Genomic DNA, 21708 nt, shown 5'->3' on the forward strand with positions numbered 1-21708 from the left:
GGGTCTGAGGTGGTTATAAAAGAGGAACTCATTCTTTAAGCCTCCATTGATACATTGGCATGGAAATGTGAGTTCTGTTCCTGGCACCTCAATGACGTTAATGGCCTAATTTGTGAGAATGAACATCAAGCTACTGATTTTTAAAGTGCAGTTAATGTTGCATGACTGGAAAGAAACTGGATCTGAGCTTAAAGGAATAGTTTGTTGAGGGAGATGGAAAAAGAAAATGCTTCCCAGCAGCTCACATGCAGAGAGGCATAGTCACCTTCAGTTAATGATATAAATTGGAGTAATTCATAGGGGATATAGCTGTCTGTTATTTCAGTGAATTTCAGCTCAATGTAAATAATTTCAATGTGGAATTGTGTTAGGTAGAACCTGGGGGAAAAAAAACCCACAAAAACCTATAGAATATGAATATTTCATGAATGTTCCAATCATGAAACCGCTGCTTAATTCAGATCCTGATCCTATGTCAGGACACATGAACCGCATCAACTGATCAAAATCACATCGAGTTACATTTGCCCACTTAAACGAGACGGACTGTGAGGTTGTTCCCTCATGCTGGTGTCGACGGTCCGAGTGGATTATTAGCCGTAGACGAGATCACTGATATCAGTCGAATAAATAAATACATTCTCAAAAAATCAAGAGGCTGACAAAAGATCTCTCTGATTGCAGTATTTTTCACCGAGCCTCATAAATTATAATTTTTAACACAAAGGGTTAACATCGCAGGGTCACACACAAATTTCAGGCTTGTTGTAAAAAAAAACAACAAAAAAAAAACGTGTGAACAAAAATATGCGTTGCTCGTCGTGGATTCTGAAGCCAGGAATACAATTGGTCTCGTGGATGAGTGGGTGTTCTGACATGTGTTAACACTTTGAGGCAACAACATCCCATTCTTTGGTTTCCTCTAATATGACGTTAACACACCACAAGACGAGCACTCGAGATTACACGGGGGGGGGGAAATGTGGGAATATCGAGTACCAGCTTATCAAATGGGCTATTAACTACCATGCTGTGGCAATTAGCTCTAATAAGATGTCCACTGGCAGGGTGTTATTGTTAACGTGACGCGTTTGAGTCACTTTCTTTCTTTTTTTTTTGTTGGTTTGAATGAGTTCCTCCACTGGACTGCATTAGTGATTCAAACCGAAGGGTATGTTCGGTATTTCTAAGTAAAGCAACACAAAATAAGTCACAATGCGACCAGGGAAATAACTACCAGGTGGGTAATAATCGATAATATTCATGGAGATCGGGGGTTGCAGTTAGACAATCGTCCATAAATACATGAGGAAACCATCTGCACATGTGATAAACAATTTTGGGAATGAATTATGTTTGTGGTGGAATTTAAATTGTTTTGGAACTCGCGTGTTAGAATAGGTTGAGATAAATGTTCCGCAGCTGTTCGAGCACTAACCTAAATCAATGTCGTCATCCGTGATATAATCATCTTATTATATAGAGCTGAAAGAAGCGCCTTTTTTTTTTTATATATATACATTTTTTTTTAATATTTCACATTCTTCAGAAAAAAGACAATCAAAGCCACATGATACAGGTGTCTGGTTTTTTTTTTTTTTTTTGCAATTTAAAATGTACAATATCATATTCATTATTACAATTCATTTAATATGAGATGAAAATACTGAGACAAAAAAAGGCATTGTTTTCCGTTAACACAATATCCATGGCTTTAAAGTTATGACACTGGCCTGGAAAGTAAGTGTATTAGAAGGACCACAGGTGACCGTACAATCAGTGATCCCTCACGTTTCACTACACTCTTAGAAATAAAAATGCTAAGTAGAACCATATTAGGTTCTGCGGCTTATAGGAGAACCCTTTTTGGCTACCAAGAACCCTTGAAAAACCCTTTCTTCGGGAAATAGTTTTTCAGAAGCAAATGGTTCCAGGTGGAACCTCAGCCCTTGTAGAAGGACCCTTTTGGAACCCTTATTTCTAAGAGTGTACCTCACATTGTTACCATTGGTTCAGCTGTTTAGTTTTAATAAATACTTTGTTCTGCCGAGACAGAAACGTTCTAAAAATGCAGTTGGCACCAGTGCCGAAAAACTGTGATGGCATGACATTATAATACTTATCCCCTTTAGATTTCAGCTCTAAATTTAAATTCTATGAATTAGTCTTTGCATAATTTTCAACAGGCCCCTTTTTATCGAAACTTCTCGCCACACAAAGCCTCGCAATTTCAGTTGAGTCCGTTAAATGTGGACTGTAAAAAAGAAGTTGAGAAAACTCAAAATTTCAAGGCAACTTACTGCAATCAATTTTTGAGTTTACAGCCCAAAAAAAGATCTTGAGTTTTTAAAAAGTTCCATTAACTAATATTACTTTGTTTGTAAGTTTGTAAATTAAATTTTTAAATGATCTGAGCAAAAGATTAGCAAAACTTTTAGCTTAAATTTTTGAGTTGGCACAACTCTAACTTACAAGTTTGTCTAACAAAATAATATATACATAAAAACATATACTATATATATATACATATGTGTGTGTATTAGTATATAATAACTTTTTAAAAACCTGAGATCTTTGGGCTGTAAACTCAACAGTTGATTGCAGTAAGTTGCCTTGAAATTTTGAGTTTTCTCAACTTTTTCTTTGTACAGTGTAATACACGACTAATAACTACAAAGATTCTGACATAATTGAATTGATGCCGATTTTTTTTATTCTATGCAATAACGTAAACTCGAAAAACAAGTGAGTGATTTCCAAATGGCTTTAACACATTTGAGTTTCACCTTTCAAATGAAGGTAGTAAAGGCAAATAAGTTATGCTATTGATTTTTTCCTCCCCCCCCCCCCCCCCCCCCCCCCTTCTGTGTTATGTGTTCCAAATAAGCCTCAAAGCACCAAAAAGGAACTACAATAATACATTCAAAGTACTTAAGCCAAGCAGTTTTCTCTTGGCTGGATGATATTTAACATGTCCACACTGCAGTCTCTCCTTGATATGTGCACTCACTGGCATTTTGCATTTGTGACATATCTTTCTTCTTTTTTTTTGTCTTATAATAAAAGTAGGCCACACAAAAATACGTTTTTTTTTTCGGTAGCTTTACCACAATGTCCAGTGAATTTTGTGGGAGATTTTTTTTTTTTTTTTTTGGGTGGGGGGGCAGGGGAGGGGGATGGGCTCTCCTGGTTTTCAAAATGTACCAGTCACTCGAGAGACACCTGCTGCAGAGTGGAGCGACCAAGTACATCAATCAGTGATGTCATTTTGCAACGGGGGAAAGACGCGCCGATCACGTCCGACACTCTCGTCTCATCGGAGTTTGGTGTTGCTGTATGTGTTGCGCTGCACCGAAATGAGCTTCTCCATGCAGGAGGCGCGTCTTTCGTGTAACGAGCCATGCCCAAAGTTGCCGGGAGGTCGGCCCTCCTCGCTCCGACAGAAGACGTACGCCATGGTGTCGGTGCGGCTCTGGATGTGGTTGCTGCGCAGGAGAGAGCGACAGTAGTGGCTGATCTTCTCCACTCTGCGAAGTATCAGGTTGGCTTTTCTGTTTGAGAGGGAGTAAAAAAATTAAAAAAGTGTTCAGCGGCCACATACTGCACAGTTTGATCTCAAGTGGGCCGGACCGGTCAAATAATAGCATAATAACCTATTAACAACAAGCAGTCAAAGTATTTCCCTTTGTTTTACATTAAATTAAGTCTCTTTTTACAAAATAACCTGAAATTTCTTGAGAAAAACAAGGGCAATTTCAAAAATATTATGCCAAAGTTAACCATTTTACAAAGGCACAAAACTTTTAGCCACAGGTATCTGGAACTGAAAATGTAATATTTCGCAGTATGATTAGATTCTAATCATACTGTGAAATTTTCACAAATTCATCCTGGGGGCCGGATTGGACCCACTGGTGGGCCAGTTCTGGCCCGCAGGCCATACGTTTGACGCCCCTGGATTACAGGAACTTAGAACAAATTATAATATTGGTAAAACGGACATATGCAGATAATAAATCTACCACATTGCACCAAAGGCTGAATGAGCAGTTAAATCTCTACCACATGACACACTTACTGTATAGTGCGTTATTTATGAAAATCATGAAATCATAAAAAGAGTTCCTAAAACACTACAGAGGCGTGTTGTAGGTGGTTCAAGAAAGGTTGGCGAATTGTGTCGGTTATCACAACTTTTAGTCCGAACGGGACACACGACCTGATAAGCGAGATCAGATTTGCCACTTCACTCTCCAAGCTGGTGGTTCATTTCATTTGTTGCCACAATGTTTTAAAAAAAGAAAAACTAATATCTTAAACGACACAAAAACAAACGCTATAGTTGGCTTTCATTTGCACTTTGTCTGACTCCATGTCTGCATGAAACTAAAGCGTTCTGTGTTACCAGTGTTATTATGTCATTCTGATGGTCTTGAACCCACTTTGAACCCTGAGGCTCTGACTCCGTTGAACAGTGCACCAGAGATAGCTTGTCTAGAGTGAGTTAAACCAAAACCAATTTGTCTCCAGGTCAAGAGTCTGGACTTGCCATTTATGATGTGAAGGAGGCCATATGTCAGCTCAATTTGGAAAAAAAGATGAAAAGTTATAAAACTTGCAAAACAGAAATATACCTACAGCGTAAGGACTCAAGGTTGTTCGGCTCATATGGATACCGAAATGAGGAAAACACACGTGGAAAAGGGCAAAATTCCATTTGTTTTGAAAAAGCAGTGTCTGCTGAGCATCAACATCTGTCTTTAGTTTAGGAAAGGAGTACAGACATCCTTTTCACTTATTTGTTGAAAAAAAGGGGGGGTGGTGGGGGGGTATTTTCTCATTTCCCTTAAATTCTTACGTCTGAAACAACAGAATACCAAACACATAATGAAGGGTGGCTTGCAAACACGTGCACTCCGGACAAATTAAACACATTGTATGTCATTCAAGATGGCAACAAAACACGAAAATGAAAGAAAGAAAGAAAGAAAGAAAGAAAGGAAAGACTAATTATGTTATTTATGCATAACCTTCCATGGTACAACCGTGGTATGTCAGTAAAAGTAACTCAAGCAACTGAATTCTTCTGAAGTGATAACAACACCAAACACCGTTTCTATGAAATTAAATCTCAGCACCAAAAACAACACTAAATAAGGGGAGACAGATTTGTGGGAGAAGAATGCTTAAGTACAAGATAATGGTTGTATTTACAGTGATTTATTTATGTTATTTTTATTTTTTATTTTTTTTAAAGAAGATCATAGCACATCCAGAGAACAATACAATAATGAAAGGAGCTAGTGTTCAGGTGAAACAATGCTGGTGGACATTTGGGAGCTCCTGGGATTCTCAACTCCTGACGGAGTGCTGACTATGCTAATGTTTCACTTGGCCATTCTGTTACCTTTTAAAAAGCACCACCAATAGAGCCTGCTTGTAAATTACCCCAACGAGGCTCAACCCTGCCAACTTCAGGCAGTAAATAATCCGTGCTCGCTCATCCAAAAGTTGCCCCCACCTCTCACACGTGCCCACACACAAACACATACACAAACACACTATTTGACCACCTTCAATCCCCATATTAAGTCTCGGTGGCCAACCCGCGCCTCCCACCCCCCTTCACCAATCAGAGAGAAGCATAATCTTTCTACAGACGAAACTTATTCCACAATTATTATATTATTTATGGCTTGAAAGGACTGCTTCCAGGCAGTAGGGGTGGACAAACAAAAACATTGGACCATAATCGGACAAACCAACACATAGACCAACCAAAGCAGTTGGTTCATCATCCCTGGATCAAATGCCTTGTCATGCATAAATCTTCTAAGTTTTATACTTTTTTATGTATTGTTTATTACCCCTCTGTGCAGTTTAGTTAGTCAGTAAACATTCCAATGTATCCATGGTTGACGTAATGTCTGTTCACACAACAATCCGTCTGTGGGGGTGTCCCCATAAAGAGGGTCATGAGTGAGGGGATGTCAGAGTGGCACGATGTGGACATGAAGGAGCATTTTTATGAGAAAGAAGAGGAAATGGGAGTTAGGAGTTGAGTTTGGTGTTAGGTGACTATCAAATTTAGTGTTTGGCTTAGCCGTCAAACACTGTTTCAGCATCACACTGGTAATTTGAGGAGCAACAGTAACTGTAGAGTTTTCATGGTGACCTTGCTCGCTTGCTTTTCAGAAGAGGTTTCTGGAGAACGAGGGGAAAGGAGGAGGGACAGGCCGATTCATCAACAACGCCAGTGCTTCGTGGGAGCGCAGACAATACCATGAGGAATGACTGAATTGTCTGAATCTGGCAGCACCAGTCCAGACAGCTTGTGCTTTTGTTATGTAAGAAACCTCAGGATGACTGTAATTGATCCTTAACAGCACGTCATTAAACAAGATGACAAGGAGACTCATATGCGTAGTGACAGACTGGGAAAAATAAGTACATTTCGAGACGGGAAAACAACTGTTACACATAAAATCCTGGACAGACTTTTTGGACGACATACTTTACAAGACTTTTTCGTCAAATTTGGATGACATGCTATAGTATGACTTTTTGGTCAAATTTAGGACGAAATATTGACTTTTTGGTCAAATATGGACGACATACTATAGTATGACTTTTTCGTCAAATTTTGGACGACATACTATACAATGACTTTTCTGTCAAATTTTGTACGACATACTAAACTATGACTTTTTGGTCAAATTTTGGACAATATACTAAAGTATGACTTTTTTGTCAAATTTTGGAGGACATGCGAGAGAAAGACTTCAGTAAAATTTGGGACGACATTATAGTATGATTTTTGGTAAAATTTTGGATGACATACTATAGTTTGAGTTTTTGGTCAAATTTTGGATGACATACTATAGTATCACTTTTTGGTCAGATTTTGGACGACATATAGTCTGACTTTTTGGTCAAATTTTGGACGACATACTATAGCATGACTTTTTGGTCAAAATTTGGAAGACATGCTATAGTATGACTTTTTGGTCAAATTAATTTGAAACACTGGACAAATGGACCAAAGTTTTAACCAATTTTTAAAATTTTAAAATGGTCAAAAATGATCAAAAATGTCATAGTATAGTATGTCGTCCAAAAATGGTCAAAAATGTCATAGTATAGAATGTCGTCCAAAAATGGTCAAAAACGTCATAGTATAGTATGTCGTCCAAAAATAGTCAAAAACGTCATAGTATAGTATGTCGTCCAAAAATGGTCAAAAACGTCATAGTATAGTATGTCGTCCAAAAATGGTCAAACACGTCATAGTTTAGTATGTCGTACAAAAATGGTCAAAAATGTCATAGTATAGTATGTCGTACAAAAATGGTCAAAATTGGTCAAAAACGTCATAGTATAGTATGTCGTACAAAAATGGTCAAAATTGGTCAAAAACGTCATAGTATAGTATGTCGTCCAAAAATGGTCAAAAACGTCATAGTATAGTATGTCGTCCAAAAATAGTCAAAAACGTAATAGTATAGTATGTCGTCCTAAAATGGTCAAAAACGTCATAGTATAGTATGTCGTCCAAAAATGGTCAAACACGTCATAGTTTAGTATGTCGTCCAAAAATGGTCAAAATTGTCATAGTATAGCATGTGGTACAAAAATGGTCAAAATTGGTCAAAAATGTCATAGTATAGTATGTCGTCCAAAAATGGTCAATAACGTCATAGTATAGTATGTCGTCCAAAAATAGTCAAAAACGTCATAGTATAGTATGTCGTCCAAAAATGGTCAAAAACGTCATAGTATAGTGTCGTCCAAAAATAGTCAAAAACGTCATAGTATAGTATGTCGTCCAAAAATGGTCAAACACGTCATAGTTTAGTATGTCGTACAAAAATGGTCAAAAATGTCATAGTATAGTATGTCGTACAAAAATGGTCAAAATTGGTCAAAAACGTCATAGTATAGTATGTCGTACAAAAATGGTCAAAATTGGTCAAAAACGTCATAGTATAGTATGTCGTCCAAAAATGGTCAAAAACGTCATAGTATAGTATGTCGTCCAAAAATAGTCAAAAACGTTATAGTATAGTATGTCGTCCTAAAATGGTCAAAAACGTCATAGTATAGTATGTCGTCCAAAAATGGTCAAACACGTCATAGTTTAGTATGTCGTCCAAAAATGGTCAAAATTGTCATAGTATAGCATGTGGTACAAAAATGGTCAAAATTGGTCAAAAATGTCATAGTATAGTATGTCGTCCAAAAATGGTCAATAACGTCATAGTATAGTATGTCGTCCAAAAATAGTCAAAAACGTCATAGTATAGTATGTCGTCCAAAAATGGTCAAAAACGTCATAGTATAGTATGTCGTCCAAAAATAGTCAAAAACGTCATAGTATAGTATGTCGTCCAAAAATGGTCAAACACGTCATAGTTTAGTATGTCGTACAAAAATGGTCAAAAATGTCATAGTATAGCATGTCGTACAAAATTGGTCAAAAATGGTCAAACATGACAGTTTAGTATGTCTTACAAAAATGGTCAAAAACGTCATAGTATAGTATGTCGTACAAAAATGGTCAAAAATGTCATAGTATTCTATGTTGTCCAAAAACGGTCAAAAACGTCATAGTATAGCATGTCATACAAAAATGGTTAAAATTGGTCAAAAACGTCATAGTATAGTATGTCGTCCAAAAATGGTCAAAAATGTCAGAGTTTGGTATGTCGTCCAAAAATGGTCAAAAACGTCATAGTATAGTATGTCGTCCAAAAATAGTCAAAAACGTCTTAGTGTTGTATGTCGTCCAAAAATGGTCAAACACGTCATAGTTTAGTATGTCGTACAAAAATTGGTCAAAAATGTCATAGTATAGTATGTCGTACAAAAATGGTCAAAATTGGTCAAAAACGTCATAGTATAGTATGTCGTACAAAAATGGTCAGAAATGTCATAGTATAGTATGTCGTACAAAAATGGTCAAAATTGGTCAAAAACGTCATAGTATCGTATGTCGTACAAAAATGGTCAAAAATGGTCAAAAACGTCATAGTATAGTATGTCGTACAAAAATGGTCCAAAACGTCATAGTATAGTATGTCGTCCAAAAATAGTCAAAAACGTCATAGTATAGTATGTCGTACAAAAATGGTCAAAAACCTCATAGTTTAGTATGTCGTACAAAAATGGTCAAAAACCTCATAGTTTAGTATGTCGTACAAAAATGGTCAAAAACGTCATAGTATAGTATGTCATACAAAAATGGTTAAAATTGGTCAAAAACGTCATAGTATAGTATGTCGTCCAAAAATGGTCAAAAATGTCATAGTTTGGTATGTCGTCCAAAAATGGTCAAAAACGTCATAGTATAGTATGTCGTCCAAAAATAGTCAAAAACGTCATAGTATAGTATGTCGTCCAAAAATGGTCAAACTTGTCATAGTTTAGTATGTCGTACAAAAATTGGTCAAAAATGTCATAGTATAGTATGTCGTACAAAAATGGTCAAAATTGGTCAAAAACGTCATAGTATAGTATGTCGTACAAAAATGGTCAGAAATGTCATAGTATAGTATGTCGTACAAAAATGGTCAAAATTGGTCAAAAACGTCACAGTATAGTATGTCGTACAAAAATTGTCAAAATTGGTCAAAAACGTCATAGTATAGTATGTCGTACAAAAATGGTCAGAAATGTCATAGTATAGTATGTCGTACAAAAATGGTCAAAATTGGTCAAAAACGTCATAGTATAGTATGTCGTACAAAAATGGTCAAAATTGGTCAAAAACGTCATAGTATAGTATGTCGTACAAAAATGGTCAAAATTGGTAAAAAATGTCATAGTATAGTATGTCGTCCAAAAATGGTCAAAAACGTCATAGTATAGTATGTCGTCCAAAAATAGTCAAAAACGTTATAGTATAGTATGCTGTCCAAAAATGGTCAAAAACGTCATAGTATAGTATGTCGTCCAAAAATAGTCAAAAACGTCATAGTATAGTTTGTCGTCCAAAAATGGTCAAAAACGTCATAGTATGTCGTCCAAAAATGGTCAAACACGTCATAGTTTAGTATGTCGTACAAAAATGGTCAAAAATGTCATAGTATAGTATGTCGTACAAAAATGGTCAAAACTGGTCAAAAACGTCATAGTATAGTATGTTGTACAAAAATTGTCAAAATTGATCAAAAACGTCATAGTATAGTATGTCGTCCAAAAATGGTCAAAAACGTCATAGTTTGGTATGTCGTACAAAAATTGTCAATAATGTCATAGTATAGCATGTCGTACATAATTTGGCAAAAATGTCATTCTATAGTGTTTTGTCAGTGCTGATATAGCTTAGTGGTATAGTCAGCGGACCTTGGTGTGGAGGGCTGGGGTTCAAATCCCGGTCAGGTTGACTCAAAGTATAGTCAAAATGATGTTGTCCAAAGATAGTATAGTATCCCATCCAAAGTTTGACAAAAATCTCATACTATAGTGTTTTAGTATGTCATCCAAAAATGGTCAAAAACGTCATAGTATAGTATGTCATCCAAAAATGGTCAAAAACGTCATGGTATAGTATGTCTTCCAAAAATGGTCAAACACGTCATAGTTTAGTATGTCGTACAAAAATGGTCAAAAATGTCATAGTATAGTATGTCGTACAAAAATGGTCAAAATTGGTAAAAAAACGTCATAGTATAGTATGTCTTCCAAAAATGGTCAAACACGTCATAGTTTAGTATGTCGTACGAAATGGTCAAAAATGTCATAGTATAGTATGTCGTCCAAAAATGGTCAATAACGTCATAGTATAGTATGTCGTCCAAAAATGGTCAAAAACGTCATAGTATAGTATGTCGTCCAAAAATGGTCAAACACGTCATAGTTTAGTATGTCGTACAAAAATGGTCAAAAATGTCATAGTATAGCATGTCGTACAAAAATGGTCAAAATTGGTCAAAAACGTCATAGTTTAGTTTGTCGTACAAAATTGGTCAAAAATTTCATACTATACTATGTCGTCCCAAAATGGTCAAAAACGTCATAGTATACTATGTCGTCCAAAAATAGTCAAAAACGTCATAGTATAGTATGTCGTCCAAAAATGGTCAAACATGACATAGTTTAGTATGTCTTACAAAAATGGTCAAAAACGTCATAGTATAGTATGTCGTACAAAAATGGTCAAAAACCTCATAGTTTAGTATGTCGTACAAAAATGGTCAAAAACCTCATAGTTTAGTATGTCCTACAAAAATGGTCAAAAACGTCATAGTATAGTATGTCATACAAAAATGGTCAAAATTGGTCAAAAATGTCATAGTATACTATGTCGTCCAAAAACGGTCAAAAACGTCATAGTATAGCATGTCATACGAAAATGGTTAAAATTGGTCAAAAACGTCATAGTATAGTATGTCGTCCAAAAATGGTCAAAAATGTCATAGTTTGGTATGTCGTCCAAAAATGGTCAAAAACGTCATAGTATAGTATGTCGTCCAAAAATAGTCAAAAACGTCATAGTATAGTATGTCGTCCAAAAATGGTCAAACTTGTCATAGTTTAGTATGTCGTACAAAAATTGGTCAAAAATGTCATAGTATAGTATGTCGTACAAAAATGGTCAAAATTGGTCAAAAACGTCATAGTATAGTATGTCGTACAAAAATGGTCAGAAATGTCATAGTATAGTATGTCGTACAAAAATGGTCAAAATTGGTCAAAAACGTCACAGTATAGTATGTCGTACAAAAATTGTCAAAATTGGTCAAAAACGTCATAGTATAGTATGTCGTACAAAAATGGTCAGAAATGTCATAGTATAGTATGTCGTACAAAAATGGTCAAAATTGGTCAAAAACGTCATAGTATAGTATGTCGTACAAAAATGGTCAAAATTGGTCAAAAACGTCATAGTATAGTATGTCGCACAAAAATGGTCAAAATTGGTAAAAAATGTCATAGTATAGTATGTCGTCCAAAAATGGTCAAAAACGTCATAGTATAGTATGTCGTCCAAAAATAGTCAAAAACGTTATAGTATAGTATGCTGTCCAAAAATGGTCAAAAACGTCATAGTATAGTATGTCGTCCAAAAATAGTCAAAAACGTCATAGTATAGTTTGTCGTCCAAAAATGGTCAAAAACGTCATAGTATGTCGTCCAAAAATGGTCAAACACGTCATAGTTTAGTATGTCGTACAAAAATGGTCAAAAATGTCATAGTATAGTATGTCGTACAAAAATGGTCAAAATTGGTCAAAAACGTCATAGTATAGTATGTTGTACAAAAATGGTCAAAATTGATCAAAAACGTCATAGTATAGTATGTCGTCCAAAAATGGTCAAAAACGTCATAGTTTGGTATGTCGTACAAAAATTGTCAATAATGTCATAGTATAGCATGTCGTACATAATTTGGCAAAAATGTCATTCTATAGTGTTTTGTCAGTGCTGATATAGCTTAGTGGTATAGTCAGCGGACCTTGGTGTGGAGGGCTGGGGTTCAAATCCCGGTCAGGTTGACTCAAAGTATAGTCAACATGATGTTGTCCAAAGATAGTATAGTATCCCATCCAAAGTTTGACAAAAATCTCATACTATAGTGTTTTAGTATGTCATCCAAAAATGGTCAAAAACGTCATAGTATAGTATGTCATCCAAAAATGGTCAAAAACGTCATGGTATAGTATGTCTTCCAAAAATGGTCAAACACGTCATAGTTTAGTATGTCGTACAAAAATGGTCAAAAATGTCATAGTATAGTATGTCGTACAAAAATGGTCAAAATTGGTAAAAAACGTCATAGTATAGTATGTCTTCCAAAAATGGTCAAACACGTCATAGTTTAGTATGTCGTACGAAATGGTCAAAAATGTCATAGTATAGTATGTCGTCCAAAAATGGTCAATAACGTCATAGTATAGTATGTCGTCCAAAAATGGTCAAAAACGTCATAGTATAGTATGTCGTCCAAAAATGGTCAAACACGTCATAGTTTAGTATGTCGTACAAAAATGGTCAAAAATGTCATAGTATAGCATGTCGTACAAAAATGGTCAAAATTGGTCAAAAACGTCATAGTTTAGTTTGTCGTACAAAATTGGTCAAAAATTTCATACTATACTATGTCGTCCCAAAATGGTCAAAAACGTCATAGTATACTATGTCGTCCAAAAATAGTCAAAAACGTCATAGTATACTATGTCGTCCAAAAATAGTCAAAAACGTCATTGTATAGTATGTCGTCCAAAAATGGTCAAAAACGTCATAGTATAGTATGTCGTACAAAATGGTCAAAAACGTCATAGTATAGTATGTCGTCCAAAAATAGTCAAAAACGTCATAGTATAGTATGTCGTCCAAAAATGGTCAAACACGTCATAGTTTAGTATGTCGTACAAAAATGGTCAAAAATGTCATATTATAGTATGTCGTACAAAAATGGTCAAAATAGGTCAAAAACGTCATAGTATAGTATGTCATACAAAAATGGTCAAAAATGTCATAGTATAGTATGTCGTACAAAAATGGACAAAATTGGTAAGAAATGTCATAGTATAGTATGTCGTCCAAAAATGGTCAAAAATGTCATAGTATAGTATGTCGTACAAAAATTGGTCAAAAACGTCATAGTATAGTATGTCATACAAAAATGGTCAAAATTGGTCAAAAATGTCATAGTATACTATGTCGTCCAAAAATGGTCAAAAACGTCATAGTATAGCATGTCATACAAAAATGGTTAAAATTGGTCAAAAACGTCATAGTATAGTATGTCGTCTAAAAATGGTAAAAAATGTCATAGTTTGGTATGTCGTCCAAAAATGGTCAAAAACGTCATAGTATAGTATGTCGTCCAAAAATAGTCAAAAACGTCATAGTATAGTATGTCGTCCAAAAATGGTCAAACATGTCATAGTTTAGTATGTCGTACAAAAATTGGTCAAAATGTCATAGTATAGTATGTCGTACAAAAATGGTCAAAATTGGTAAAAAATGTCATAGTATAGTATGTCGTCCAAAAATAGTCAAAAACGTCATAGTATAGTATGTCGTCCAAAAATGGTCAAAAACGTCATAGTTTAGTATGTCGTACAAAAATGGTCAAAAATGTCATAGTATAGCATGTCGTACAAAAATGGTCAAAATTGGTCAAAAACGTCATAGTATAGTATGTCGTACAAAAATTGGTCAAAAATTTCATACTATACTATGTCGTCCCAAAATGGTCAAAAACGTCATAGTATACAATGTCGTCCAAAAATAGTCAAAAACGTCATAGTATAGTATGTCGTCCAAAAATAGTCAAAAACGTCATAGTATAGTATGTCGTCCAAAAATGGTCAAAAACGTCATAGTATGGTATGTCGTCCAAAAATAGTCAAAAACGTCATAGTATAGTATGTCGTCCAAAAATAGTCAAAAACGTCATAGTATAGTATGTCGTCCAAAAATGGTCAAAAACGTCATAGTATGGTATGTCGTCCAAAAATGGTCAAACACGTCATAGTTTAGTATGTCGTACAAAAATGGTCAAAAATGTCATAGTATAGTATGTCGTACAAAAATGGTCAAAATTGGTAAAAATGTCATAGTATAGTATGTCGTCCAAAAATGGTCAAAAAAGTCATAGTATAACATGTCATACAAAAATGGTCAAAAAGTCATAGTATAGTATGTCATGCAAAAATGGTCAAAATTGGTCAAAAACGTCATAGTATAGTATGTCGTACAAAAATGGTTAAAATTGGTAAAAAATGTCATAGTATAGTATGTCGTCCAAACATGGTCAAAAACGTCATAGTATAGTATGTCATACAAAAACGGTCAAAATCGTCATAGTATAGCATGTCATGCAAAAATGGTCAAAAACGTCATAGTATAGTATGTCATATAAAAATGGTCAAAATTGGTCAAAAACGTCATAGTATACTATGTCGTCCAAAAATAGTCAAAAACGTCATAGTATAGTATGTCGTACAAAAATTGGTCAAAAATTTCATACTATACTATGTCGTCCCAAAATGGTCAAAAACGTCATAGTATAGTATGTCGTCCAAAAATAGTCAAAAACGTCATAGTATAGTATGTCGTCCAAAAATAGTCAAAAACGTCACAGTATAGTATGTTGTCCAAAAATGGTCAAAAACGTCATAGTATGGTATGTCGTCCAAAAATAGTCAAAAACGTCATAGTATAGTATGTCGTCCAAAAATGGTCAAACACGTCATAGTTTAGTATGTCGTACAAAAATGGTCAAAAATGTCATAGTATAGTATGTCGTACAAAAATGGTCAAAATTGGTCAAAAACGTCATAGTATAGTATGTCGTACAAAGATGGTCAAAAATGTCATAGTATAGTATGTCGTACAAAAATGGTAAAAATTGGTAAAAATGTCATAGTATAGTATGTCGTCCAAAAATGGTCAAAAACGTCATAGTATAGCATGTCATACAAAAATGGTCAAAAACTTCATAGTATAGTATGTCATGCAAAAATGGTCAAAAATGTCATAGTATAGTATGTCATACAAAAATGGTCAAAATTGGTCAAAAACGTCATAGTATACTATGTCGTCCAAAAATAGTCAAAAACGTCATAGTATAGTATGTTGTCCAAAAATAGTCAAAAACGTCATAGTATAGTATGTCGTCCAAAAATGGTCAAAAATGTCATAGTATAGTTTGTCGTACAAAAATGGTCAAAATTGGTCAAAAACGCCATAGTATAGTATGTCGTACAAAAATGGTCAAAATTGGTAAAAAATGTCATAGTATGGTATGTCGTCCAAAAATGGTCAAAAACGTCATAGTAAAGTATGTCGTCCAAAAATAGTCAAAAACGTTATAGTATAGTATGTCGTCCAAAAATGGTCAAAAACGTCAAAGTATAGTATGTCGTCCAAAAATAGTCAAAAACGTCATAGTTTAGTATGTCGTGCAAAAATGGTCAAAAATGTCATAGTATAGTATGTCGTCCAAAAATAGTCAAAAACGTTATAGTATAGTATGTTGTCCAAAAATGGTCAAAAACGTCATAGTATGGTATGTCGTCCAAAAATAGTCAAAAACGTCATAGTATAGTATGTCGTCCAAAAATGGTCAAACACGTCATAGTTTAGTATGTCGTACAAAAATGGTCAAAAACTTCATAGTATAGTATATCATACAAAAATGGTCAAAAACGTCATAGTATAGCATGTCATACAAAAATGGTCAAAAACGTCATAGTATAGTATGTCGTACAAAAATGGTTAAAATTGGTAAAAAATGTCATAGTATAGTATGTCGTCCAAAAATGGTCAAAAACGTCATAGTATAGTATGTCATACAAAAACGGTCAAAATCTTCATAGTATAGCATGTCATGCAAAAATGGTCAAAAACGTCATAGTATAGTATGTCATACAAAAATGGTCAAAATTGGTCAAAAACGTCATAGTATACTATGTCGTCCAAAAATAGTCAAAAACGTCATAGTATAGTATGTTGTCCAAAAATAGTCAAAAACGTCATAGTATAGTATGTCGTCCAAAAATGGTCAAAAATGTCATAGTATAGTATGTCGTACAAAAATGGTCAAAATTGGTCAAAAACGCCATAGTATAGTATGTCGTACAAAAATGGTCAAAATTGGTAAAAAATGTCATAGTATAGTATGTCGTCCAACAATGGTCAAAAACGTCATAGTAAAGTATGTCGTCCAAAAATAGTCAAAAACGTTATAGTATAGTATGTCGTCCAAAAATGGTCAAAAACGTCAGTATAGTATGTCGTCCAAAAATAGTCAAAAACGTCATAGTTTAGTATGTCGTACAAAAATGGTCAAAAATGTCATAGTATAGTATGTCTTCCAAAAATGGTCAAAAACGTCATAGTATAGTATGTAGTCCAAAAATTGTCAAAAACGTTATAGTATAGTATGTCGTACAAAAATTGGTCAAACATTTCATACTATACTATGTCGTCCCAAAATGGTCAAAAACGTCATAGTATACTATGTCGTTCAAAAATAGTCAAAAACGTCATAGTATAGTATGTCGTCCAAAAATAGTCAAAAACGTCATAGTATAGTATGTCGTCCAAAAATGGTCAAAAACATCATAGTATAGTATGTCGTCCAAAAATAGTCAAAAACGTCATAGTATAGTATGTCGTCCAAAAATGGTCAAACACGTCATAGTTTAGTATGTCTTACAATAATGGTCAAAAACGTCATAGTATAGTATGTCGTACAAAAATGGTCAAAAACCTCATAGTTTAGTATGCCGTACAAAAATGGTCAAAAACGTCATAGTATAGTATGTCATACAAAAATGGTCAAAATTGGTCAAAAATGTCATAGTATACTATGTCTTACAATAATGGTCAAAAACGTCATAGTATAGTATGTCGTACAAAAATGGTCAAAAACCTCATAGTTTAGTATGCCGTACAAAAATGGTCAAAAACGTCATAGTATAGTACAGGGGTCACCAACGTGGTGCCCGCGGGCACCTGGTAGCCCGCAGGCAGCCAATACGGTGCCCGCGGGCTCACTTCACTTCACCTCACTTGCATGTATCCATATGATCGCTCAGTAAAATATCTTTGATATTGTTTATAAAAACTGGTTATCGTTAGGAGTAAGCACTGGAATGAATGTGTATGCAGTTGAATGCATAATATAAATAATTTAAATGGTAAACAAAAATATGTTTTTAATGTGGTAGCCCTCCATATTATTCTTTACCCTTAAGGTAGCTCTCATCTCAAAAAGGTTGGTGACCCCTGGTATAGTATGTCATACAAAAATTGTCAAAATTGGTCAAAAATGTCATAGTATACTATGTCGTCCAAAAACTGTCAAAAACGTCATAGTATAGCATGTCATACAAAAATGGTTAAAATTGGTCAAAAACGTCATAGTATAGTATGTCGTCCAAAAATGGCAAAAAATGTCATAGTTTGGTATGTCGTCCCAAAATGGTCAAAAACGTCATAGTATAGTATGTCGTCCAAAAATAGTCAAAAACGTCATAGTATAGTATGTCGTCCAAAAATAGTCAAAAACGTCATAGTATAGTATGTCGTCCAAAAATAGTCAAAAACATCATAGTATAGTATGTTGTCCAAAAATAGTCAAAAACGTCATAGTATAGTATGTCGTCCAAAAATGGTCAAACACGTCATAGTTTAGTATGTCGTACAAAAATGGTCAAAAATGTCATAGTATAGCATGTCGTACAAAAATGGTCAAAATTGGTCAAAAACGTCATAGTATAGTAAGTCGTACAAAATTGGTAAAAAATGTCATAGTATAGTATGTCGTCAAAAAATTGTCAAAAACGTCATAGTATAGTATGTCGTCCAAAAATAGTCAAAAACGTCATAGTATAGTATGTCGTCCAAAAATGGTCAAACACGTCATAGTTTAGTATGTCTTACAATAATGGTCAAAAACGTCATAGTATAGCATGTCATACAAAAATGGTTAAAATTGGTCAAAAACGTCATAGTATAGTATGTCGTCCAAAAATGGTCAAAAACGTCATAGTATAGTATGTCGTCCAAAAATAGTCAAAAACGTCATAGTATAGTATGTCGTCCAAAAATGGTCAAACACGTCATAGTATAGTATGTCGTACAAAAATGGTCAAAAATGTCATAGTATAGTATGTCGTACAAAAATGGTCAAAATTGGTCAAAAACGTCATAGTATAGTATGTTGTCCAAAAATAGTCAAAAACGTCATAGTATAGTATGTCGTCCAAAAATGGTCAAAAATGTCATAGTATAGTATGTCGTACAAAAATGGTCAAAATTGGTCAAAAACGTCATAGTATAGTATGTCGTACAAAAATGGTCAAAAATGTCATAGTATAGTATGTCGTACAAAAATGGTCAAAATTGGTCATAGTATAGTATGTCGTACAAAAATGGTCAAAATTGGTCAAAAATGTCATAGTATAGTATGTCGTACAAAAATGGTCAAAAATGTCATAGTATAGTATGTCGTACAAAAATGGTCAAAATTGGTCAAAAATGTCAGAGTATAGTATGTCGTACAAAAATGGTCAAAAATGGTCAAAAACGTCATAGTATAGTATGTCGTACAAAAATGGTCAAAAATGTCATAGTATAGTATGTCGTACAAAAATGGTCAAAATTGGTCAAAAACGTCATAGTATAGTATGTCGTACAAAAATGGTCAAAATTGGTAAAAATGTCATAGTATAGTATGTCGTACAAAATTGGTCAAAAATGTCATAGTATACTATGTCGTCCAAAAACGGTCAAAAACGTCATAGCATAGCATGTCATACAAAAATGGTCAAAATTGGTCAAAAATGTCATAGTATACTATGTCGTCCAAAAACGGTCAAAAACGTCATAGTTTAGTATTTCGTACAAAAATGGTCAAAAACGTCATAGTATAGTATGTCGTACAAAAATGGTCAAAAACCTCATAGTTTAGTATGTCGTACAAAAATGGTCAAACACGTCATAGTTTAGTATGTCGTACAAAAATGGTCAAAAATGTCATAGTATAGTATGTCGTACAAAAATGGTCAAAATTGGTCAAAAACGTCATAGTATAGTATGTCGTACAAAAATGGTCAAAAATGTCATAGTATAGTATGTCGTACAAAAATGGTCAAAATTGGTCAAAAACGTCATAGTATAGTATGTCGTACAAAAATGGTCAAAATAGGTCAAAAACGTCATAGTATAGTATGTCGTACAAAAATGGTCAAAAATGTCATAGTATAGTATGTCGTACAAAAATGGTCAAAATTGGTCAAAAACGTCATAGTATAGTATGTCGTACAAAAATGGTCAAAATTGGTAAAAAATGTCATAGTATAGTATGTCGTACAAAATTGGTCAAAAATGTCATAGTATACTATGTCGTCCAAAAACGGTCAAAAACGTCATAGTTTAGTATGTCGTACAAAAATGGTCAAAAACGTCATAGTATAGTATGTCGTACAAAAATGGTCAAAAACCTCTTAGTTTAGTATGTCGTACAAAAATGGTCAAAAACGTCATAGTTTGGTATGTCGTACAAAAATTGTCAATAATGTCATAGTATAGCATGTTGTACATAATTTGACAAAACTGTCATTCCATAGTGTTTTGTCAGTGCTAATATAGCTTAGTGGTATAGTCAGCGGACCTTGGTGTGGAGGGCTGGGGTTCAAATCCCTCTCAGGTTGACACAAATGTCAAAGTATAGTCTTTCATGATGTTGTCCTAAGATAGTATAGTATCCCATCCAAAGTTTGACAAAAATCTCATACTATAGTGTTTTAGTTTGTCATCCAAAAATGGTCAAAAACGTCATAGTATAGTATGTCGTACAAAAATGGTCAAACACGTCATAGTTTAGTATGTCGTACAAAAAAGGTCAAAAATGTCATAGTATAGTATGTCGTACAAAAATGGTCAAAATTGGTAAAAAATGTCATAGTATAGTATGTCGTCCAAAAATGGTCAAAAACGTCATAGTATAGTATGTCGTCCAAAAATAGTCAAAAACGTCATAGTATAGTATGTCGTCCAAAAATGGTCAAACACGTCATAGTTTAGTATGTCGTACAAAAATGGTCAAAAATGTCATAGTATAGTATGTCGTACAAAAATGGTCAAAATTGGTCAAAAACGTCATAGTATAGTATGTCGTACAAAAATGGTCAAAAATGTCATAGTATAGTATGTCGTACAAAAATGGTCAAAAACGTCATAGTATAGTATGTCGTCCAAAAATAGTCAAAAACGTCATAGTATAGTATGTCGTCCAAAAATGGTCAAACACGTCATAGTTTAGTATGTCGTACAAAAATGGTCAAAAATGTCATAGTATAGTATGTCGTACAAAAATGGTCAAAATTGGTCAAAAACGTCATAGTATAGTATGTCGTACAAAATTGGTCAAAAAAGTCATAGTATAGTATGTCGTCCAAAAATGGTCAAAAACGTCATAGTATAGTATGTCGTCCAAAAATAGTCAAAAACGTCATAGTATAGTATGTCGTCCAAAAATGGTCAAACACGTCATAGTTTAGTATGTCGTACAAAAATGGTCAAAAATGTCATAGTATAGTATGTCGTACAAAAATGGTCAAAATTGGTCAAAAACGTCATAGTATAGTATGTCGTACAAAAATGGTCAAAAATGTCATAGTATAGTATGTCGTACAAAAATGGTCAAAATTGGTCAAAAACGTCACAGTATAGTATGTCGTACAAAAATGGTCAAAATTGGTCAAAAACGTCATAGTATAGTATGTCGTACAAAAATGGTCAAAAATGTCATAGTATAGTTTGTCGTACAAAAATGGTCAAAATTGGTCAAAAACGTCATAGTATAGTATGTCGTACAAAAATGGTCAAAAACGTCATAGTATAGTATGTCGTCCAAAAATAGTCAAAAACGTTATAGTATAATATGTCGTCCAAAAATGGTCAAAAACGTCATAGCATAGTATGTCGTCCAAAAATAGTCAAAAACGTCATAGTATAGTATGTCGTCCAAAAATGGTCAAACACGTCATAGTTTAGTATGTCGTACAAAAATGGTCAAAACTGTCATAGTATAGCATGTTGTACAAAAATGGTCAAAATTGGTCAAAAACGTCATAGTATAGTATGTCGTACAAAAATTGGTCAAAAATTTCATACTATACTATGTCATCCCAAAATGGTCAAAAATGTCATAGTATAGTATGTCGTCCAAAAATGGTCAAACAC

General features: G+C 34.2%; 1 protein-coding gene across 1 annotated transcript in view; it reads right to left on the bottom strand.

Moving 5' to 3' along the window:
• Positions 1-3313: 3313 nt before the first annotated feature.
• Positions 3314-21708, bottom strand: part of astn2 (astrotactin 2) — a gene marked incomplete at both ends in the record, with an annotated part of 321802 nt that continues 303407 nt past the window's right edge. The window contains one exon of the mRNA XM_083902351.1: positions 3314-3551. Within this exon, the coding sequence (XP_083758477.1) occupies positions 3314-3551 (238 nt within the window). The remainder of the gene's footprint in view (positions 3552-21708) is intronic.

Source organism: Microchirus variegatus, assembly GCF_963457635.1.
Source record: "Microchirus variegatus genome assembly, chromosome: 16".
Classification (NCBI taxonomy): Eukaryota; Metazoa; Chordata; class Actinopteri; order Pleuronectiformes; family Soleidae; genus Microchirus; species Microchirus variegatus.